This window comes from Rhinatrema bivittatum, chromosome 2 (genome assembly GCF_901001135.1).
Source record: "Rhinatrema bivittatum chromosome 2, aRhiBiv1.1, whole genome shotgun sequence".
Lineage (NCBI taxonomy): Eukaryota > Metazoa > Chordata > Amphibia > Gymnophiona > Rhinatrematidae > Rhinatrema > Rhinatrema bivittatum.
In genome coordinates, this window is record NC_042616.1 from 74,816,403 (window position 1) to 74,837,990 (window position 21,588).

Sequence of the window (21,588 nt, forward strand, 5' to 3'; positions counted from 1 at the left end):
GATTTCTGACGATTTTGAAAATATCGACGGTATTTTCAATCGTCCGAAGCCCGATTCATATCCCTAATTCCAGAAAATGAAAGAAGCTAGAGGCCTCTCCTCCTCTGTCTTCTCATTTTCCCATCTCAACATCTAAGACTATCACCCTTTTCCTTCTCTTCTCACCTTGAAAAAAGAGTGACCCAAGCACTTGCTCTCTAGTCCCTTTCCACCCTGGACAGGAATCCAGTTCTCTGCTGTCCTCTAAGTTTTAATTTGTGCCAGCAGCAGAAAGCTGATTCTGACCTGCGGCAGATGGGATGCATGACCAGATACATCTAGGCAATGAGAACAGTGGTTTGTGTCCTCCAGGTTGTATGACCTGAAAAAAACAAACAAACCCTGAAATTCTACTCCTTGGTTCCTTCTTCCATGTGAGAAATTTCCAAACTTTGGCTTCAGTCATCTCTCTACCAGTCTCAAGCCCGCATGTGAGGAATGCTGCCCCCCCCCCCCCATCTCCCCCTGCTACCAAGTCAGTCAGCAGGTGGGTGATAAAGAGATGACTCACAGGGTCATTCTTTATTGTGCGATGTGACAGCATCGCATGTGGTATTATTAAAATTAGGGGAAGGGGAGGAGTGCGGGAGGGTTTGGGTGGAGTTATCTCCCGGCAGCACTGCGGGAAATAACTACATCGTTTCCCATGGTGCTATGGGGGTGATGGTGTGCGGCCAGCTGCCCACTATTGCCCCCCCCCTGCCCCTTAGGGATAGTAAGTTGTTCTACTCTGTGTACATGTGTACTCTCCGCACTGCTTCCTCCCACCCCATGAAAGAGTATGATAGGATACTGCTGTTGGGTGGACGGGTAGATGTAGGGGAGGAAAGGGGGGACACAGCAAGCTGCAAAAGGCAACTGAGGCAGCTGACCTGGGATGATGAGGTGTTGCTGAAGCTACTTGCAGTACTCAGATTCTGGCTCCTCCAGGGCTCCATTGCCAAGTGTGAAATTGTTCTACCCCATTTTCACTGATCTCTGTTGTTGACAGGCAACCCATCGTGGCCAGGTTTACAGGGCAGTGCACCACTGGAGTCTCCTGGGGCTCAGCTCCTTCAGTCCATAGCACTCTTTTCCCCCCTAGGTAGCTGATGTTCATGAAGGAGCTTGAGTTTCTACTCCTCCTTCCTGAGTCACAGCGCCCCATCTCTCCTCTCTCAATCGCCAGGGCCCTACCTTCAGTGCAGCTCACTTGGCCCAGATTAAGAGGTTTTCTTTCTCCATTTCAAGGTGAATCTTGAAACCGGTACGCAGCTCACATGTGCGTGTGTGTGTCGGTCAGCATCCAGGGATGTGGCTATTTTATAAAATATGCACTTATATGTGCACATTATAAAATAGCCTGGCTTAGTGAACAAGCCACCTCTTGCGTGCAAATGTGGAAATTTTAAAAGGGACGCTATTGCCTGTTTTACTAGTTCCTCCCCAGTTCATCCAGTTACCATCTAGGTCCTCCAAACCCCCCTGGTTTGATAGCCTGTATATCCTTCAGTTATCCCAGACCCTTTACACCCCTCTGAAATGGCTTGTTTTTTTTTGTTTTTTTTCTTATAAGCCATTCATACCAGAAGTAAAATTACGGGGCAGGGGACCTCAGTGTGCATTGGATCACATAAGTATTTACGCACAAATTTCTCGTTAAAGTCTTCAATGCCAATGTACCGGCCATGCCTTGCCCAGACTATGCCTACACCTCTTTTTAAGAAGTTCAGACATATGCATGCAGCGGTATGTACATGTCTATCCGAGTAGCTTTTAAAATCCGCTTGGTGCGTGTGAGCCCAACATATTTGCACCTCCCCTAATCTTGATGGACGTAAGGCTTTCAAAATTCACTTTTTGTGTCTATGGAGAAATTACTTAGTATATACGGTCCATATACTGGATAAGTAACTGCCACTGTTCTTCTCTAACCTTTGAAAAACAAACGGGATGAAACTAAGCATATGTTCTTGATGATCTCTCATTTCAACTCCTGTTCAAATTAAGCCTCCTCTCTTCCACCAGTAGTGAAATCACTCAGCAGACAGCCTAGTAGGGATGTGCAGGGGATAAAAATTGTTTTTGTTTTCAATTTATTTTTGTGAAGTTTTTTTTCACATGAATTTTGGTTTGTGGATTGTTTGTTTCATTCTTGAGAAAAAAAAGGAATCAAACAATAACAGCCTCCCCCAAACCCCCCTCTCCCCGAGGTGTCCAGATGCCTCCCGCCCATGAGGAAAAATGCCAGGATCCTCCTCAGCCCTCACTTACCTGGTCCAGTGGGGATCTGCTGGCAAAGCTTAAGGCCCAGGAAGAAGCCTTGAGGTTGTGGTAGGTCGCTACGACCTCGGCCTCAGCCTACACAAAGCCAACGCCTTGGCCAGACCCAGGCCGATTGCTGGATCACATGCCTGGGTCTCTGCATAAACCAATGGCCTGATGCCACTGTGTGGCAAGGTGCCCAGGTCCGCTAGTCAGGGCCTCGGCCCAAACCCAGGCCAAATGCCGTGACTCAACCTGGAGACCAGATCCTGATGCCTAGGCCAGAACCAGGATCTAGGCCTGATGCCGTGACCTGACCTGGAAGCTGGGTTCTGACATCGGGGCCTGTCATGGAGGCCTGGTCCCGATGCCTGGCCCTTGGCCTAGGGTTAGGCATAGGCCTGGAGCCTGGGCCTCACAGTTTTTCATGAATCATACTCTTCTTTCTTCTGATGCCGGGCATTGGGGTTGCACCAGAGTTAATTAACTCCTGCTCATTATTCCAGCAGATGGTGCCATTTTGATGTATGACATTGCCATATAATTACCAGATTTAATTAGCTCCAGCACAACCCCAGCACATGGCATCAAAAGAAAGAAGAAGATGATGCAAGAGGAGCTATACGGACTGGAGTCACACTTGAGTTTGAGCCGTGACCTCAGCATTGGAACCCAGCATCCAGATCAAGTATAATGTTGGGCCTGGGTCCAGAGTTTGGTCTAGGCTGAGGACCAGGTATTGGAACCGGGCCTCTGGGTCGGGTTATGCTGTCAGGCCTAGGTCCTGGCCGAGGCCCTGGCATTGTGACCTGGCCTCCAGACTGGGTCACAGCATGGGGCCTGGATCCGGGCTCCGACCTAGGCCGAGGTATAAGGACCCGGTCTCTGGGTTGTGTTGCGGTATCAGGCCTGGGTCTGGGCTGAGGCCCTGACACGAAGACCTGGCCTACAGATCAGTTTGCAGCATTGGACATGGGTCTGGGCCCAGCCTAGGCTGAGGCCCAGGTGTCATGACCTGAGGCCCAGCCTTGCCATCAGATACCCGACAGATCAGATAAGAACTTGTTTGTATCTCGGCTGAGACTCTGGCTTCAGGGTGGGCCTAGACTGAGATCCCAGCAGTGGGCTTGGGCCTTGGTTAAAGCTCCTACTTTGGGCCTCAGCCTTTGCCCTAGGTGAGGCCCCCACTTCAGACCTAGCGTAGGCTGAGGCACCAGTTTCACACAAGGCATAAGCCACTGCCCTTGCTTTGGGCCTCAAACTAAACCTTAAGTGAGGCCCTGGCCTCTGGCCTAGGCTTAGGTCCTATACATTCATTTCAAATGAATGCAACAAATAAGGTTTTTTTCATTTGGGGAACCCCCGATTAATTTCCGGACCTGCCTCCCGAATGAAACAAATTGCCCTTATTTTTCACGTTTTTGAAATTCGTCTGAAATGAATGCACATTCCTATGAAGCCTAGTTCTATCCTCCTGACAGTCCACATATGCCTACCCTGGCTTTCTTAATCATTGATTAGCTGTAACTCAGTGGATGGGAGCCCAAGTGATAGAGACCTGTTAGTCAAAATGTAAATATAAAATTCATGTGACTCTTAGTAAAGTAGATAAGGATCATTAAAGCATCAAAGTTAACTTTCAGTACAACAGGAGAATAAAAAGTAACCAATCTATTTTGGAACTGGAATGGGTATTATTTTGAAAACAAAAGGCTTTGCCTATCCTGACCAGTCACCACTGTCAATGTATATACACCGAAGACTAATTAAAATTACGATGATATCCATAAGCATTATGAATCTACATTGCATGTACTGCATAATTCTTAGTTGCTCTCATTTTGATTTTAATAAGACTATCCCAACACTGAAAGTAATTATATATATATAGATTTTGATACATTGAATCTTATTTGGTTTGTATGCTCTCTGTGCCTCTCTTTCTCTCATTGAGAAACGCCCACCTGTATTGGAATGTAACAGTACTGACAAAGGATAAGAATCAGCAGTCATGTCCTTAGTGAAAGTTTTATACTACAGATCTGATTTACCAATGGTGTTCTATCCTTCTGTGTATATAGAAAATAGCTTTGATAAATCAGGTCCCGCTGTGTCTTAACAAAAGACTCCTTAATTTGCACTATATGAAACATAGCAGCACACTGGTCACGAAAATACAGAAAAGGCTACTCAAGTAGCCCAAACTTTGAAACACTATATTCATTCAGTAAACTAGATATCTCATTTTGCTGGGAAAATTTTTAAATGATTGTATGATTGGTGCAGGGTACTTTGACAAAGATATGTTTCTAGTAGACTTAAAGAAATAGCCAATTGTTCTTCCTTTTTCCTATGTGTATATTAGATCCTGGAATTGATTGTTGCATATTTCACAACTGCAATACTTACAAGTAAATGCTGGATTCATTGCCACCGATATCTGGTGACTGCAGCTTTTGCACAAGAATAATGATTATTCCAATAAAAAGCACAAAGTTGATCTGAAAAAAAGAAAGAAAGTAAACTCATTTTTCCCCATGACCACTGAATTATTGTGTTCTCACTTGACATACATATTATAAAACTGTTGTTGAAAAATGCTTGCAATTGTCCATCTCTGAGAAAGCATTTCTTCTGCAAAGGGAACAATAAACATCTGCTATCTCAGATCTTCCTAGTGCAAAAATCTATTAACCATTTATCAATTAAGTGGTCAGGAACTGGCATCTGTTGAATAAGAAAACGCAGGAAGGGAGCCAAGATTTCTGATAATTAACTGCGCTCTTATGCTGGGCAAATTATGTTCATTTGAGGTGTTTATTTTTTCTGTTGCTTATGGCTAAGCGCAAGAGTAGGACCCAGACTTTGCCCTGGCCTTCCCCTTTATCGGTCTGAATGATCGCTTTATGCAGCATTCATCTACTTTATCTGAATAGTCTGGCGCTTCACATTTGGGCACCCCAGAAGGGGAAGGAGAGCCATTGAGTTTCCTGATCTTTGATGTGTCTTTTAGGTATGTGAATTTATTTAAAATGAATGTGTATTATGAACCAAATGAGGCCATTTTTTGTTTTCTTTTGCTAAATCTGAAATGAGCTAAAAATGCCTGTGAAAAAATCATAAATTTTCAGATTTTTCATTTTGCCACTATTTGCAAATGGTGCATGCTATTTGCCAAAATTAAATTTCAAAATTAATTGAACCCCCTGAAACAAATTCAGCCAAAAGATGGGCTGAAAACAAAAGAAAGAAACTGAATCAAAAATAATTTCCCTCACTTCCACAGTGTCTTTGAGCTTGGAGATGTGGCAAACAAAAATCAGTTCAAGCATAGGGGATTACATGGTAATTCAAGCATTCTGGACCTGACTGATGATGTTGGCGTGATGCTGTAAGTGGGAGGGCCTTGCACATGACGCTCTGAACAGTGAGAAGCCTTTGTGACATCAGAGGAAGCAAAGGCCAATCATAAAAGACTTGCGATATCCTTGATGGTTGGTCCCGACAGTTTAAGTGGAGACCTGATGCCAGGACCACCTGTTGTGATGTCAGAGATTAGGAAATATAGAAGGCTATACATAAACTGGGTAAGTCCCTTTTGGGGCATATTTATCACCTATCTAGCCAGATTCAGGAGATTACAAAAAAAAAGCCCAACAAACATTTATTTACAAACATTTGACATTCTGGTTTCTGCCAGAGGTGGTCTAAAAGTGGATTAAAAACAGTTTTGATGGATAAGCAGTTACAGTATCAAATATAATAACTAGCATTGAGAATTTGGAAATAATAATGGCAAAAGGTCCAGGAGTAGGGAAGGTAGAGTCAGAGTTAATGAGCAGTCTAAGAGAGAACCTGGTTGAATAGCCATGCTTTTGCCTTTTTACAGAAGGTGAGGTAGCATGGCTCCAGGAAGATGGGTAGTGGAATTTCATTCCAGATCTTGAGGGCATAGCAGCTGAAGGCCCTTAGTCTAGTGCAGTTTAGCTTGGCAGAAGTTAGTAGTGGAGAGGTAAGAAAGTTCTTTTGTGAAGATCGGAGCTCTCTAGTAGGGGTTTAAGGGGCAAAGAGATGAGAAAGATACTCAGGGGGATGATTGTTGTTCATTAATTTGTAGGCCAGTGGTTCTCAACCCTGTCCTCACCAATGATGTTTTCAGGATATCCACAATGAATATGCATGAGGTAGATTTACCATATATACTCGTATGAAAGTTGAGAAATTTGGGTCAGAAAATAAGCCTAAAAAAGCTGGCTTGACATATACACGTATATTTTTTTTTTTGGCCAAAATTTCGTAAAAAAAAAGCACATCCCAATCCTTCAAACTTCATAATATATAAAACAACCCATCCTCCTCACCCTCCTGAGCACCCCCCCCCCCCCAAGACTCACCCAAAGTCCCTGGTGGTCCAGCGGGGGGTCCGGGAGCAATCTCCTGCTCCTATGCAGTCGGCTACCAGTAATCAAAAAGGTGCCAGCAGCCCTTTGCCCTTACCATATGACAGGGGCTACTGGTGCCATTGGCCAGCCCCTGTCACATGGTAGAGGCCATCCACTGCTGACCGGGCTGGACTATTGTAATTTGTTCTATACTGGTTTGCCAGCAAGTGCCATCTGAGCTTTACAAATAGTCCAGAATGCCACAACCAGGATCTTAACGGCTGCACAAATACACAATCATATTATTCTGGTACTTACTTCTTGCATTGGCTCCCAATTAAATGGCATGTATGGTATAGCTAATCTTACTCACACATTACTGCATAGTAGGGATGTGCAGCAGGGACGGATTCATCCCATTCGGTATTCGTATTCATTGGGACCCAAATCCATTGCATCCGTTCTTGGGGGACCCCGATCCATTCATTAGTTACATATGTATTCGTTTCCCAAAAAACCCCCCATCCCAACCCTTTAAATTTAATTTACTACAACCCCCCCTCCTGACCCCCCCCCCAAGACTTGCCAAAAGTCCCTGGTGGTCCAGCAGGGGTCCTAGAGCGGGCTGTTGGCTAGCGGTATTCAAAATGGCACCGATAGCCTTTGACCTTACTATGTCACAGGGGCTACTGGTGCCATTGGTCGGACCCTGCCATACGGTAGGAGCAATGGACGGCCGGTGCCATCTTGTGCTCCTACCATGTGACAGAGGCCGACCAATGGCACCAGTAGCCCCTGTGACATAGTAAGGGCAAAGGCTATTGGCGCCATTTTGAATACTGGCAGCCAATGGCCCAAGTACAGGAGATCGCTCCAAGACCCCCATTGGACCACCAGGGACTTTTGGCAAGTCTTGGGGGGGTCAGGAGGGTGGGGGTTTATTTGTTAGTGATATGTTGAATTCGTGGGCGTTCGCCATATGTTTCGTGACCCCCACGAATACAACGAATATGGCATATACGTTGCGGATTGCCAATATGTTGCAAACGAATGCACACCTCTACTGTGTAGGGATATTGCCCCCTTGGGCTAATGTGGTCTTGCGTGTTTATAAACCTACACGTGCTTTATGATCCATAAACAAAAATTTGCTGGAGGTCCCAGATTCTCAATTAGCTCATCTTGACCTTGGCAGAGAAAGGGCATTTTCTATAGCAGGCCCAATATTTTGGAATTCCCGACAGAAAACTTGCAAACATTGTCCTGTGTTAAGCCCTTTAAGAAGGCACTAAAAATCTATCTGTTCTCACAAGCTTTCAGTGAAATTCCATCTCTATAATCTGTAATATAAACTACAACAAATGTGGATATATTACTTCTGCAAATGTGTTTTGTCTAATTTAGATATTGCATTTTGTTTCTAATTATATATGTTTTGTTTATTTCATCCTCCTCAAACTTTTGTTAGGGAATGTGACCTAGAAATTCTTATAAATAAATGTTGTGTCTTAGGTTTGACCTCCTCAAAGTGGCCCAGCCACAAACAAAGTTAAAGCTGTGCTTATTCCCTCTTGGCTCACTTCCAAAAAGAGGATAGGATTCTGTTTCAGTAGAATGCTGCTAACTTTATTCTGCAAGTAATATCGTAAGGAGAACGCCACATTTTGAATAATCTCTCAGTGGGCATTCTGAAATCCATTACATTCAGCAAGATTTAAATACTGATTCCACACAAAGGAGGCAGTATGCCAGGGGTTTGATTGCGCAAACATAACTTAATCCTTGATTTTAGTTATTACAATATGTCTTATTGCTGATAAAGAGGAACACATTTTCTTGACTAATCTAGGAAACCTTGTTTTAGGATCCTTTTCCTAGCAAGCTTGCCTCTGTTCTGATAAACACATTTACAATTAGTTTGTAGGGTATAGCCTCAGAAATTATTGATCTGCTGCTGTAGCTTAACTTGGACAGAAGGGTGCAGCCAAAACCTAACAACTTCAACACTACAGAGGGAAACTTCTTGTCTGTTTCTCCACTACTTACATCATACAACAGGATGACAAGGACCTGAAAAGTAGTTGCACTTTCACCAACAGGAATCATTCCAGCAGATAAAGGTTTTATATAGATATGTAGATAGGCGCTCTTTTCAACAAAAGTTTTCTGCATCAAATTCTAATCATCCACCTCTATCTCCCAAAAGTAGGGATGTGAATCGGGCTTCGGACGATTGAAAATATCGTCGATATTTTCAAAATCATCTGAAATCGGGAGCTCCCCCGAAACGATAGGAAAACCCCACGATATTGTTCGTGGGGGTTCTTTTATCGTTTTGGGGGAGGGCGGGAAAAACGGCACACAAAAATAACCCTAAACCTATCCCGACCCTTTAAAATTAATCCCTTTGCTTCCCCCACCCTCCCGACCCCCCCCCAAAAAAAACATTTTACAGGTACCTGGTGGTCCAGTGGGGGTCCCGGGAGCGATCTCCTGCTCCCAGGCCGTCGGTTGCCACTAATCAAAATGGCGCCGATGGCCCTTTGCCCTTACCATGTGACAGGGTATCCGTGCCATTGGCCGGCCCCTGTCACATGGTAGGAGCACTGGATGGCCCACGCCATTTTTAAAGATGGCGCCGGCCATCCAGTGCTCCCTCTGAAAATGTACGTATTTTGGCATTTGTTTATCATTTAACATACCATTATTGATCCAACCACAGGACCTTTAATCACCCACCACAAGGCGGTGTTATCATTCATGTCCCAGCACCTAAAACAAAACATAACACAAACTGATCATGATACAATTCTTTTTATAATTGTGAAGTATCTGTTTTCTTCTTTTGGATTTCAATTATTATACAAAATGGTATTTTTCATATGGCTGCTTTAAATGCAGCAGTATGAGCTATGAACCACCATTCTTGCAGGGGCTCAATTACAAAGGTGTTTTTTTTCTTCTGGCTATTGATTAAGCGCTATGACTTAATTTTGAAAAAGGGATAATTGTTTCATTGCTTATCAAATGGTTTTAAAAACAGGATTTTTTTTTTACATTGGTTTTCTGTTTGATGTATTAATATGGCTGCATAGTCTATAGAAGGAAAGGGATGCTTTGTTGTTGGGAGACTACTTTTTTTCCCACATTTTTAGGTTTAGAAGTTTAAAGGGAAATGTTTAAAGGGAAATGTTCAAGTCTTGGCAACTTAAAAAAGCTATGGTAGAGCTATAAATTGCATTTCCTAGGCATCGAGCCCCAGAGCTATTTATAACTCTGCTAAGGCAAAGGTGATCTGCTGTTCCTGCAGGGGCTCATTTATAAACAGAGGTATTCTCTTCTGGATATTGATTCAAGTGCTGTGACTTACTATTGAAAAAAGGAATAATTTTTTCGATTCTTTTTAGTCATTGTGTTTGAAAAAAGGGATATTTTTACATTGATTTTCTGTTTGCTGGTTTAGTATTTCTGCATAATTCATAGAGGGAAATAACTTTGTTGTTGAGAGTTTTCTTTTTTTGCCTCTTTAGATTTAGAAATGCAAAGAGGAACCTTATTTGATGAAAAGGAATTTAAGATCATGTGCTATTGCTTTTCTGTTTGCTGGGGTAATATCGATGCTTTGTTTATAGAGGGAAAAAGTTTACTTTGCTGTTGGGAGATTTATTTTGGGGTTTTTTCTTTCATAGATCCCTCCCTCTCCAACATCCATCTACCTGACTTTCTATTTTTAATATATAGAAAATAACTTTTTTTTTTAGATATGTTAGTGATAGGAGAAAGCGCAAAAGTGGCATTGTGAGACTTACGGGGGAAATAATGTAGAAACTGATGAGGAAAAGACAGAATTGTTTAAGAAACTTAGAACTTAGGGATTTGTTTGAAACCAATGGATACAATGCAAAAAAATGAGACCATTTCTATGTCATTTTTGGACCCCTGAAATGAATGGAGGGTGCCCATGAATTAAAAATGTTAGTTTTATTTGTTTCTATTTCCCATTCAAGTCAATGGCCCATTGAAAATTGCTACAGTATGATCAGTAAGTAGAACAATCAAGAAATTCCTGAGTAAGGTAGTAGCCAGGATAGAACTGAGAAGAGGGCAAGTCAACAGGACTTAGGGCCAATCAAGGTGAAGCTACCGTGCTCCTGATGATACACCTTGAGGGTCTTGGCACCACTCAGCCTTGCTGCCATACCCCCGATTCTACACATTAGTGGTCCTGCTGCCACTCTTCCTTGGCACTAATCCCTTTATGCTACATATTGGGGGTCTGGCTACCGTACCTTTTTACCTTGCTGCCCTGCTGCTGACACTGCATATTAAGCATCTTTCTGTAACTCATCTTTGCTGCCCTGATCCTGACACTACACCTTGAGGGTCTTACTGCCACTTTGCCTGACTGTCATCCATGCCCCTGATGTTATAACTTGGGAATCTTGCTTCTATTCTTCCTTGCTGCTCTACCCCTTATGCCATACCTTGGGTGTCTTTTTGCCACTCTGCCTTGCTGCTGTACCCCTGTTGTACCACTGTGGGGTAGATTCTGCCTCTCAGGCTTGCTACCATGTTTCAGACTGTACCTCTTGGGGATCTTACTACCAGTTTTCCTTGCTGCTATACTACTTATGCTATATTTTTTTGAGGCATGTTATGCCACTCTACCTTGCTGCCATACTGCAGACTTTTGCAGACTTTACATCTTGGGGTATTCTGGCCACTGTTGGTTGCTGTTTTGCACCTCTCATGTTGTTTTTGGATTTTCACGTCACTCTTTGTGCTACATTTATTTATTTATTTATTTTGGATTTTTTTTTATACACTGAAGTTCTTGTAAGAAATACAAATCAATCCGGTTTACATGGAACAGACAAACAGAAACATGCCCAAGGCCTAAGTAGAGGCCCTAGGTCAGGGGTGGGCAATTCCGATCCTCGAGGGCTGCAAACCAGTCGGGTTTTCAGGATACCCCTTATGAATATGCATGAGAGAGACCTGCATACACACTGCCTCAGTTGTATGCAAATCTATTTCATGCATATTCATTAGGGGTATCCTGAAAACCCGACTGGTTTGCAGCCCTCGAGGACCGGAATTGCCCACCCCTGCCCTAGGTTATACATGGAACAATAGAACAGGAAAACTCCATAAAACAATTTGAACAGTAAGTCAGTCTCTCCTAGATATACAAAACATGCCAAGGGGCTATGAATAGAATACATTCGAAACGATTTGAAACAAATTAAATCACATTATACAGCAAAATGTAGTGGTTTTCCGTAAACGATTGAACGATGTGGTAGGGAGGGAAGCATGTGACAAGAGCGTAAATATGACATGAAATATAGCTGGCCTTAGAGAGGATAACCGGACTTAAGTAAGTTCCGAACTGAGGGCTGCTGATGGAGAGTTCAAGCTACTGCTTGACTAGGAATTCAAATTTAGTAGGGAGGGATACTAAATAGTGGAGTGCGAGGATGGGGTGGAGATATCCAATTGGATTTTGCTTAAGTGTCTGGGAAAGCTTGGCTGAAGAGCCAGGTTTTTAGCTTTTTTTTTTAAACACCGGATGGCTAGGTTCAAGTCTTAGATCTGGGGGGAGAGCATTCCATTGGTGGGGTCCTGCTGCGGATAGAGCTCGTTTCTTAAGTGAAGTTTTAGCAGGCAGTGCATACAGTGGGCCTTTGTAAGCATTTCTGATGGGTCTGGAGGATGTGTGCAGTCGAAGTTGTGATTTTAAGTTGATGGGAGAGATGTTGTGAATTGCTTTATGAATTATGGTAAGGACTTTGAAGAGAATCCTGTACTTGATAGGTAGCCAGTGTAGGTTGCGGAGAATGGGGGTGATATGTTCTCTTTTGTTGGAGTTTGTAAGGATTCTGGCGGTAGCGTTCTGGGCCATCTGTAAGGGTTTGATTGAGTTAGAGGGGAGTCCGAGTAAGAGAGAGTTGCAGTAGTCAATTTTGTTAGGACAATGGATTGGAGTACTAGGTGGAAGTCGTTGAAGTGAAGGAGAGGTTTTAACTTTTTTTTTTTTTTTTTTTTTTTTTAACTCTTTATTTATTATTTTTTCAATAAATCACAATCATGATTTTACAGAAAAACACAAAAATAAAATAGTTTAGTGTTGAAATTAACAAAGGAAATTAATCAGGTAATAATATTAAAAAAAACAATCTAAACCATTAAACTCAATTCAATCTTAAGAGGTATGCAGAATAACACATAATTTTGGGAGAAATATACCACATATTATCAACATTAACAGGGCTATTACAGAAGCCTGCATTTCTTTATTCTAATTAACATTGGACAAGGGAGATGAAGTGGCTACTTGACGTGTTTCTAGAAAATTTTTCAAATGCTCCGGCATGGAAAAAATAAAGACTTCATTTTGCTTAGCAATTAAACATTTGCATGGAAATCGCAACTTAAACGAAAATCCTAGTGCAATTACATCCTGACGGTAGCCTAAAAAGGCTTTCCGTCTCACCTGTGTTGATACAGCTAAGTCAGGGAAGATTTTAATATTCTGGCCAAAGTAGTTGATGGGGAATTTGGCAAAATATCTTTTCATTAATATATTTACGTCATTGATCGTGGAAAAACTTGCCAATAAAGTCCCCCTTTCAATTACTTGTGCCTGAGAATCCTCTAGGAAGTTTGTCAGGTTCCCCTGAAATATTTGATTTATTTCTTGTGATGGCGGATTCTTTGGTCTAGGCAAAAAATAAGAGTTTAATACCGTTAACGAATCATCTTCAACAAAACCAAGGCTCTCATTTAGAAATTTTTTCAGGGAAACCAAAGGAGCTTCCCCAATTATTCTGGGGAAGTTTAAGATTCTTAAATTGAGGCGCTTGGAGTTGTTTTCGATGGCTTCAATTCTCTTAACAATACTTTCTCTTTCCTTAATTAAAGTTATATGGAAATCTTGATGTTTTTTCTCGTTTAGTTCAAGTTTTTTAATTCTTTCAGAAGATTCTTTAATTTGTTTCTGGGTTTGAAAAACTTCCTGTTGATGACCTTTACTTAGCGAATCAACTTTATTTTCCAAGCCTTTAATATTTTCTATCATCCCAGCCATCATCTCCCAAAGGTTTTCCAATGTTACCACCGCCGGTCGTGTCAATGGGATAGGGGATATCCTGTTGGTCAGTGATGTCTCTAACCCCATAGGGGGGGGCATCAATTCTATCCCTCCTTCTGCTCCTTCGACATCCAGAGCTGATTGGGCAATTTGTCCTTGAGTGCGGGTATCTTCTTCCCCCGCATCAAAATTGGACAAATTTAAATCCCCTTCAGCTTCTCCTATAGTCCCATTTCCCTCCCTTATTGCCGGTGGAAGTCCGGTGTTTGGACTGAGGGAGGTCTCCTCTGTAGGTACAACCAGTCCTCCCTGACTGATTGACGCACCAGAGTCATCGTGTCCTGCCTTTATTATTGCAGGCGAGATCATAAAACGGCTGATTTCCGCTTGTATTGGCGAGGGAAGAGATAGGGGAGGAAAAATCCTCACCTTCCCCTTTCTTTTCGGAGGCATGCTAATTTGGAAATATCTAACAAGCTTTAGTCTCAGTCTTACTGAATAGCCTTGTTATTCGCATAGATGTACCCGTAGGCATCAGCTGAGAAACAGATGTTAATTTATTTTACCTTCTCGCTGGAGCATACTTCCGGGCAAGACCAAGCGAACCAGGCGAAGCCAGGCAAAGCCTTAATGGCGCGCGCACCTTGTGCGCGCGCAGCTTAGGCGTGCGCACCTTGTGCGCGCGCAGCTTAGGCGCGCGCCGGCGTCTGCTGCGCGCCGCACTCTGCCGGATCTTATAGGGCTTCCTGCTTCCGGTTTTCTGGTCCCGCCTCCTGACGTCAGCGGGGTCTCAGCTCTCGGGCACCGTCGGATTCGGGAAAGACAAGCTTCACGAGTCCCGGATTCCCTCAGTATATTCCACTCGGAAGGTGAGTCTCCAGCTGGCTGTCCTTACGCTCTCAAAGTAAGGAACGCTCTCTGCCCGATCTTATAGGGCTTCCTGCTTCCGGTTTTTCTGGTCCCGCCTCCTGACGTCAGCGGGGTCTCAGCTCTCGGGCACCGTCGGATTCGGGAAAGGCAAGCTTCACGAGTCCCGGATTCCCTCAGTATATTCCACTCGGAAGGTGAGTCTCCAGCTGGCTGTCCTTACGCTCTCAAAGTAAGGAACGCTCTCTGCCCGTTCTTATAGGGCTTCCTGCTTCCGGTTTTCTGGTCCCGCCTCCTGACGTCAGCGGGGTCTCAGCTCTCGGGCACCGTCGGATTCGGGAAAGGCAAGCTTCACGAGTCCCGGATTCCCTCAGTATATTCCACTCGGAAGGTGAGTCTCCAGCTGGCTGTCCTTACGCTCTCCAGGTTTTAACTTTTTAAGGACTTGCAATTTGTAAAAGCAGTCCTTTGTGGTGGTGTTTATGAATTTTTTAAGATTTAGTTGGTTGTCCAGCCATGCTCTTAGATTCCTGACGTCTGGTGAGAAATTAGGGGTAGATTTTAAAAGAAGCGCGATCAGCCTACTTTTGCTTGCGCATCAGACTCAAGCAAAAGTACGCTGGATTTTAGTAGATACGCGCGGAGCCGCGCGTATCCACTAAAATCCTGGATCGGCGCGCGCAAGGCTATCGATTTTGTATAGCCTGCGCGCGCCGAGCCGCGCTGCCTCCCCCCGTTCCCTCCAAGGCCGCTCCGAAATCGGAGCGGCCTCGGAGGGAACTTTCCTTTGCCCTCCCCTCACCTTACCCTCCCTTCCCCTACCTAACCCACCCACCCGGCCCTGTCTACACCCCCCCCTTACCTTTGTCGGGGGATTTACGCCTCCCGGAGGGAGACGTAAATCCCCGCGCGCCAGCGGGCCTGCTGCGCGCCGGGCCGCGACCTGGGGGCGGGTACGGAGGGCGCGGCCATGCCCCCGGGCCGTAGCCATGCCCCGTACCCGCCCCCAAAACGCTGCCGACACGCCCCCGCAACGCCGCGCGCTCTGGCCCCGCCCCCGACACGCCCCCTCCGAGAACCCCGGGACGTACGCGAGTCCCGGGGCTCTGCGCGCGCCGGGAGGCCTATGTAAAATAGGCTTCCCGGCGCGCAGGGCCCTGCTCGCGTAAATCCGCCCGGTTTTGGGCGGATTTACGCGAGCAGGGCTCTGAAAATCCGCCCCTTAATGTTTAAGCTTGTGGTTTGAGCGATGCTTGCTGGGTTGGTGAGGGAGTCGTGGGAGATAATAAGCATCTCGGTTTTATTGGCGTTCAGAACTAAGTTGAGGCTGGAGAGTAGGTGTTTGATTGGTTGAAGGCAGTCATTCCAGTGGGTAATAGTTTTTTGCAGGGACTCTGTGATCGGTATGAGAATCTGTATGTCATCCGCATAGAGATAATATGTGAGTTTGAGGTTTGAGAGAAGCTGGCAGAGTGGGATGAGGTAGATGTTGAACAGAGTGGGTGAGAGGGAGGAACCTTGAGGGACTCCCAGGTCTGACAGGACAGAGAGAGATTCTTTATTATTTATCCTCACTTTATAGAACCTGTTGCACAGGAAGGACTTGAACCAGTTGAGTGCAGAACCTTTGATACCTATGTTTGCTAGTTGGTCTATGAGTGTTGTGTGGTTTACCGTGTCAAAAGCTGCAGATAGATCTAAAAGCACCAGCAGGAAGGATTGTTTTTTCTCCAGATTTGAGAGGATGGTGTCCATGAGTGAGAGAAGAAGGGATTTGGTGTTTAAAGATTTGCGAAAGCCATACTGAGCTGGGGAGAGTATGTTGTGATCTTCAAGGTATTCTGAAAGTTGCCTGTTGATCGTTTTTTCCATCAATTTGGCAATCAGAGGTAAGTTTGCGATGGGCCTGAAGTTAGCTGGGTCCTTTGGAGAGGCGTTTGTTTTTTTTAGAAGCGGTTTGAGAATTGCTAACTTTAACTGGTTGGGAACTATGCCTTGTGATAAAGAGGTGTTAATGATTTTCGCTAGTGGTTTTGCGATGGTATTCGGGATGGCGATAAGCAGGTTTGTTGGTAATGGATCTGAAGGGTGGGAGGATGGTTTGAGTTTCTTAAGGATATTTTCTATCTCGAGCGTAGAGGTGGGTTTGAAAGACTCTAGACTGATTTTTTTTAGAGGCTGGGTTGTGAGATGGGGTGATGGTGTGGGGTTGTGATTTGTAAGAGAACAGGTTAGGTTGGAAATTTTTGACTTGAAGTATTTGGCAAGTTCATTGGCTTTGTTAAGTGCTTGGTGGTCTGGAAAGAAAGGAGGTAATCGTTTGGTAAGTGATGAGACATATGAGAAAAGTGCCTTTGAGTCGAAGATGAAATTGTGGATTTTTTTTTGCGTAAAAGTCTTTCTTGGTTTTGTGGATGGCGTTCCTGTAGGTGTTGAGGAGGGATTTATAGGAAGCATATGATAAAGTGGATGGGTTTTTCCTCCAGCTTTGTTCTTTATTTCTTAGAGTTTGTTTTAGGGATTTGAGTTCTGGGGTAAACCAAGGTTTTCTGTTGTCGAGTGTAGGTTGTATTACTTTGGTGGTCATTGGACAGATTTGATCTGCCATTTTGATGGTGAGATTGATCCATGAGGTAGTGGCTGTGGTTGTGTCTGTGAGGTCTAGCTGGTTTAGTTCTTTGGAGATCTGTTCGCTGAGTAAAGCAAGTGGGCACAGTTTCCTGAAATGTATGGTGGTTTTGGCAGAGGCTTGGGGTTGGAGTTTTTTTATCTTGAGGGTAGTGTGAATGACTTGGTGGTCTGACCAGGGGACTGGAGAGCAATTGGGATTGGAGAAGATGGAGAAGCTGTCGTTGATGAAGATAAGGTCTAGTGTGTGTTCAGCCTTGTGAGTGGGGCTGTTAACATTTGAGTGAAACCCAGATGGCTGAGTGATGAAAGGACTTTTTTACAATTGGTAGATTGTGGGTAAGTGTCGACAAGCAAGTTAAAGTCACCCAGGATTATAGCTGGTTTGTCTACGTTGATGTGTTTGGTTATCAGCTCGATCAACAAAGAGGGATCTGAGTCTAAAGTTCCTGGGGGGGGGGGGGGGGGGGGGCGTAGATGGGGCATATTTGAAGTTGTTCAGCTTTGAAGAGGGAGAATTCAAGTTTGGTGGAGAAGTTTGTATGATGTAGGGTTAGGCCAAGTCCTTTTTTAGCAGCGATGAGGAGTCCTCCTCCTTTTTTTTTAGGTCTGGGCACTGAGATGAGGTCATAGGCTTGTGTGGGAAGCTAGTTCATTAATACTGTATCGGTAGGTTTTAACCAAGTTTCCGTGATTGCACAGATGTCTGGGTTAACTTCTATAAGATAATCATTGAGGATGTGCATTTTTTTGGAGAGCGATTGAGCGTTGAATAGCGTGAATAGTGAGAGAACCAGGAATTGTGTAAATGTAGATATCATGATGGGGATTAGCCTTTGTTGTCGAGTAATGTGAGGATATGCAGGTTTTATGTGTGCTCTTGACTTGTTCTTAATTATGGGTATGGTGAAGAGTTGCATCTTTGTGGTGGTGTCGAGGAGAAATGTAGTGCGGGGTCGGGGAGTTGCTGCTTTGATGAAGGAACAGGGGGGATATTAGTATCAAGTAATATAGACCAGGGGTGGCGAGCGGTGGTTGGGGCGAGTTTAATAAAGCCTAATCCTGATGGGCTGTTGCGCCGGCTGTGCGGCCCTATCTCTCAGCTCCTTCTTAGGGCCTTCCCCGAGGGGTCTCCTTTGACGAAAGTCTTGTAGGTAAGAGAGGATCAGTAAGAGGTTTGATGAGGTATGGCAAGATCCTGATGTGTGATGGAATGAGTTTAGCAATTTCCTGAAGAGAAGTGAAGGACGATTGTTGCAGTTGTGCAGAGTGCTGAAGTAAGTTAGTTAGAATAGGTCAGGTTGAGTGTGGGAGTAAGCTTGATGAGTTTAGGTGAATGTTGATGGAGGCTTGAAAGGATGTTTGAGTGAACAGGTGGCTGAATGAGGTTTGTGTTTGTTGTGGCTACGAGAGATTGAGGCGTTATTGAAGAGGACCGTCTGTGAGAGAGAGAAGGCGATGGTCCTGGCTCCTGGGGCTCTCCAAGGGGCGCGCTAAGGGGCAGGCCCCTTAGGTTGCGCTCCTTCGGGCGCAAGATGCCCGGCGCGCGACACCGCTGGGCGGCTCCACAATTTAAAGAGCTTCCCCGCTCTCCCTGGTAGGCTGGCTAATGCTGCGGGGGCGCAGCTTGCTTTCACTCACCGCTAGCGTTTGAGTTCGGCGGTTTCCAGAGAGATTCCCCCCCTCTTCCTTAGTTGTTGAGTTGTTGCTTCTTTTTACATTATCTCTCTTTCAGTGCTGGGGGAGAAGGGGTTCTGCTGAATCACAGGTCTCTTCTCTTCTTCTCACTGCTGCTTCATTCCCTGCTCTAAGTAACTTAGGTCAGACGTTGAAGATCTCTCTAACAGGAATCGCCGCAACAACATCCGAATTCTGGGAATTCCTGAAGGGGCTGAAGGTAATGTTCTCATTCATTTTCTGGGGGAAATGATACTTACCTGCCTACAACTTAGCTTTGAACAGCCCTTTGAGATGGAGCGGGCACACCGAATTCCCTCGAGGCCTCTTAAGAACTCAAAATATCCTAGGCCCATTATTTTTAAAGTTTTGCGATACCCCCAGGCTCTTCAAATTTTTGCTGCAGCCCACACTAAAGGTCCCGTTGCCTATCAAGGGCATTCCATATTATTCATTCCAGACTTAGGGCCTCATTTTCCAATATCGCAATGGTAACGCATGAGGGGGCGTGTCCTATGCAAATAAGGCATTTTTTGTGCAGTGGGGAAACATCACCACACACGATGTTTTCGCCATAAAACAACCAATGAATCATTGTGGACCACAAAATGAGAGAGAGAGAGAGAGAGAGAGAGAGGAGAGGAGGAGAGGAGAGAGAGAGAGAGAGAGAGAGAGAGAGAGAGAGAGAGAGAGAGAGAGAGAGAGAGAGAGAGAGAGAGAGAGAGAGAGAGAGAGAGAGAGAGAGAGAGAGAGAGAGAGAGAGAGAGAGAGAGAGAGAGAGACTTCCTATGATGCCTATGCCCTAGACAGGTATTTGTATCCCTATGGGAGGGCCACCTAGTAGCTCGGGGTGGGGATTAGGTATGAGCGTAGGGGGTTGGGGGCCACTTTCACATTCAACATGAGACCTACGGAAAGAACAGTGGTCTCTAGTGCAGATTTGCTGGCCGGAGTGAGGAAACTCACTCCAAGAAGGGATTTGGGCAACATTCTCTCAACCTAGCTTGTTGTTGCCCAGGTAGAGTGTCCATCAAGCTAGGTTGAGAGAACGTTGCCCAAATCTTTTCTTGGAGTGAGTGTCCTCACTCAGATGGCCAGCAAATCTTCACTAGAGACCACTGTTCTTTCCGTAGGTCTCATGTTGAATGTGAAAGTGGCCCCCAACCCCCTACGCTCATACCTAATCCCCACCCTGAGCTACTAGGTGGCCCTCCCATAGGGATACAAATACCTGTCTAGGGCATATGCATCATAGGAAGTCTCTCTCTCTCTCTCTCTCTCTCTCTCTCTCTCTCTCTCTCTCTCTCTCTCTCTCTCTCTCTCTCTCTCTCTCTCTGCATTAACAGCTGTTAGTGTGAATGTAACTCCTTAGAAAATGACTCCCTTAACCAGCTGCTAAGTGCAAACTCCTACAGGCCTTGGGAGTGTGTTACAGACTGGTCTACCCTGCTCAGATGTGGGTCACTCACAATAACCAAACTAAGGTTTTCCAGGAGTTGGAAGAATTCATATCCTCTTTTGAATCTGCGGCTTCTATGGTGACCTGAATTCAGCATGTATAATACATGCTGGGTATTTTTCTTCTTTGATTATGTTCTGTTGAGTGGTCTTAAATAATCCTTGATGTTTCGCTAGCCTGGACGGGCTCTCTTTTTATTTGGACTTCTTTCTATATGCCTGCAATTATTTTTGGACTGAATGTGTGGTGGTCTTTGGATTGCATAGATCCTGTTATTTTTTCACAGGTCCCTATCATTATTTCTCTGTTCTTTTTTTGGTTTCAAGGATTTATGATAATGCACACAGCTCTTTTTTTTGTTTTATCCTTGCTTAATCCTTAATTTTGACGATCCTTGCTTCAGGAGAAGGGATGTGGGCTGCACCTTGGCCTGCCTTGAGGCTCTTTTTGTTTTCTGCTAAGAGGTAGTGTGAACTTAACATTACCCTCTTTTGCATTGCTCCAGTCCCTTTTTGTGTTTTTAATGGGACAATCTACTTTTTTTTTTTTTAGTTTTTCTTTTTCTGAGATTCTGGATTCTTTCCTTGTAAAATGTATTTTACCATATGTCTACCGGAAGACATATCAGCACTGCTTTCTAATTGATCCTTTTTATATTTCATGATGGCTTCTACTATAACTTCTTTCAAAATGGTATCTTTAAACGTCAACGGTTTCTCACACCCTATTAAGAGGAAAACAATCCTTGCTTATTTACATACTTTGAAAGCAGATATCGTGATTCTTCAAGAGACTCATCTCTCTGCAGCTGAATCCCTTAAACTTCAGCAAGAATGGGTGGGACAGGTGTTTTTTAGCTCTGCGATAAAGAAGAAAAAAGGTACGGCTATCCTCATTCACAAAAATTTGACAGCCTCAGTTTCTCACCAAATGGTGGACCCCGATGGCAGATGAAATCTCATACAACTTTTCATACATAATGAACTCTTTACTATTCTCAATTTGTATGCGCCTAATATAGACGATCAGGTTTTTTTTCAAGATGTTTTTGCTAATCTGCTTCAATCAGATTCATCTCAATGTATTATTGGTGGCGATTTTAATCAACCTTTGGACCCAGTTTTGGATAAGCAGTCTGCAGCTCGACTTACTATATCTAAATACACGCGCACTTTACAGCATCTTGTCTCCACCTATGG

At 44.3% G+C, this 21,588-nt stretch overlaps 1 protein-coding gene and 1 long non-coding RNA gene across 2 annotated transcripts in view; one reads left to right on the plus strand and one right to left on the minus strand.

The window, feature by feature from the left end:
• Positions 1 to 21,588, minus strand: part of ADCYAP1R1 (ADCYAP receptor type I) — a 596,453-nt gene that overhangs the window by 58,057 nt on the left and 516,808 nt on the right. Inside the window, exons 12-13 of the mRNA XM_029588349.1 lie at positions 9,368 to 9,437; positions 4,693 to 4,784 (exon numbers count right to left, since the gene is read on the minus strand). Coding sequence (XP_029444209.1) covers positions 4,693 to 4,784; positions 9,368 to 9,437 — 162 coding nt within the window. The remainder of the gene's footprint in view (positions 1 to 4,692; positions 4,785 to 9,367; positions 9,438 to 21,588) is intronic.
• The window catches only part of LOC115084051, a 117,927-nt gene continuing 102,136 nt past the window's right edge, over positions 5,798 to 21,588 (plus strand). Inside the window, exon 1 of the long non-coding RNA XR_003854462.1 lies at positions 5,798 to 5,870. This is a non-coding gene — a long non-coding RNA (uncharacterized LOC115084051). The remainder of the gene's footprint in view (positions 5,871 to 21,588) is intronic.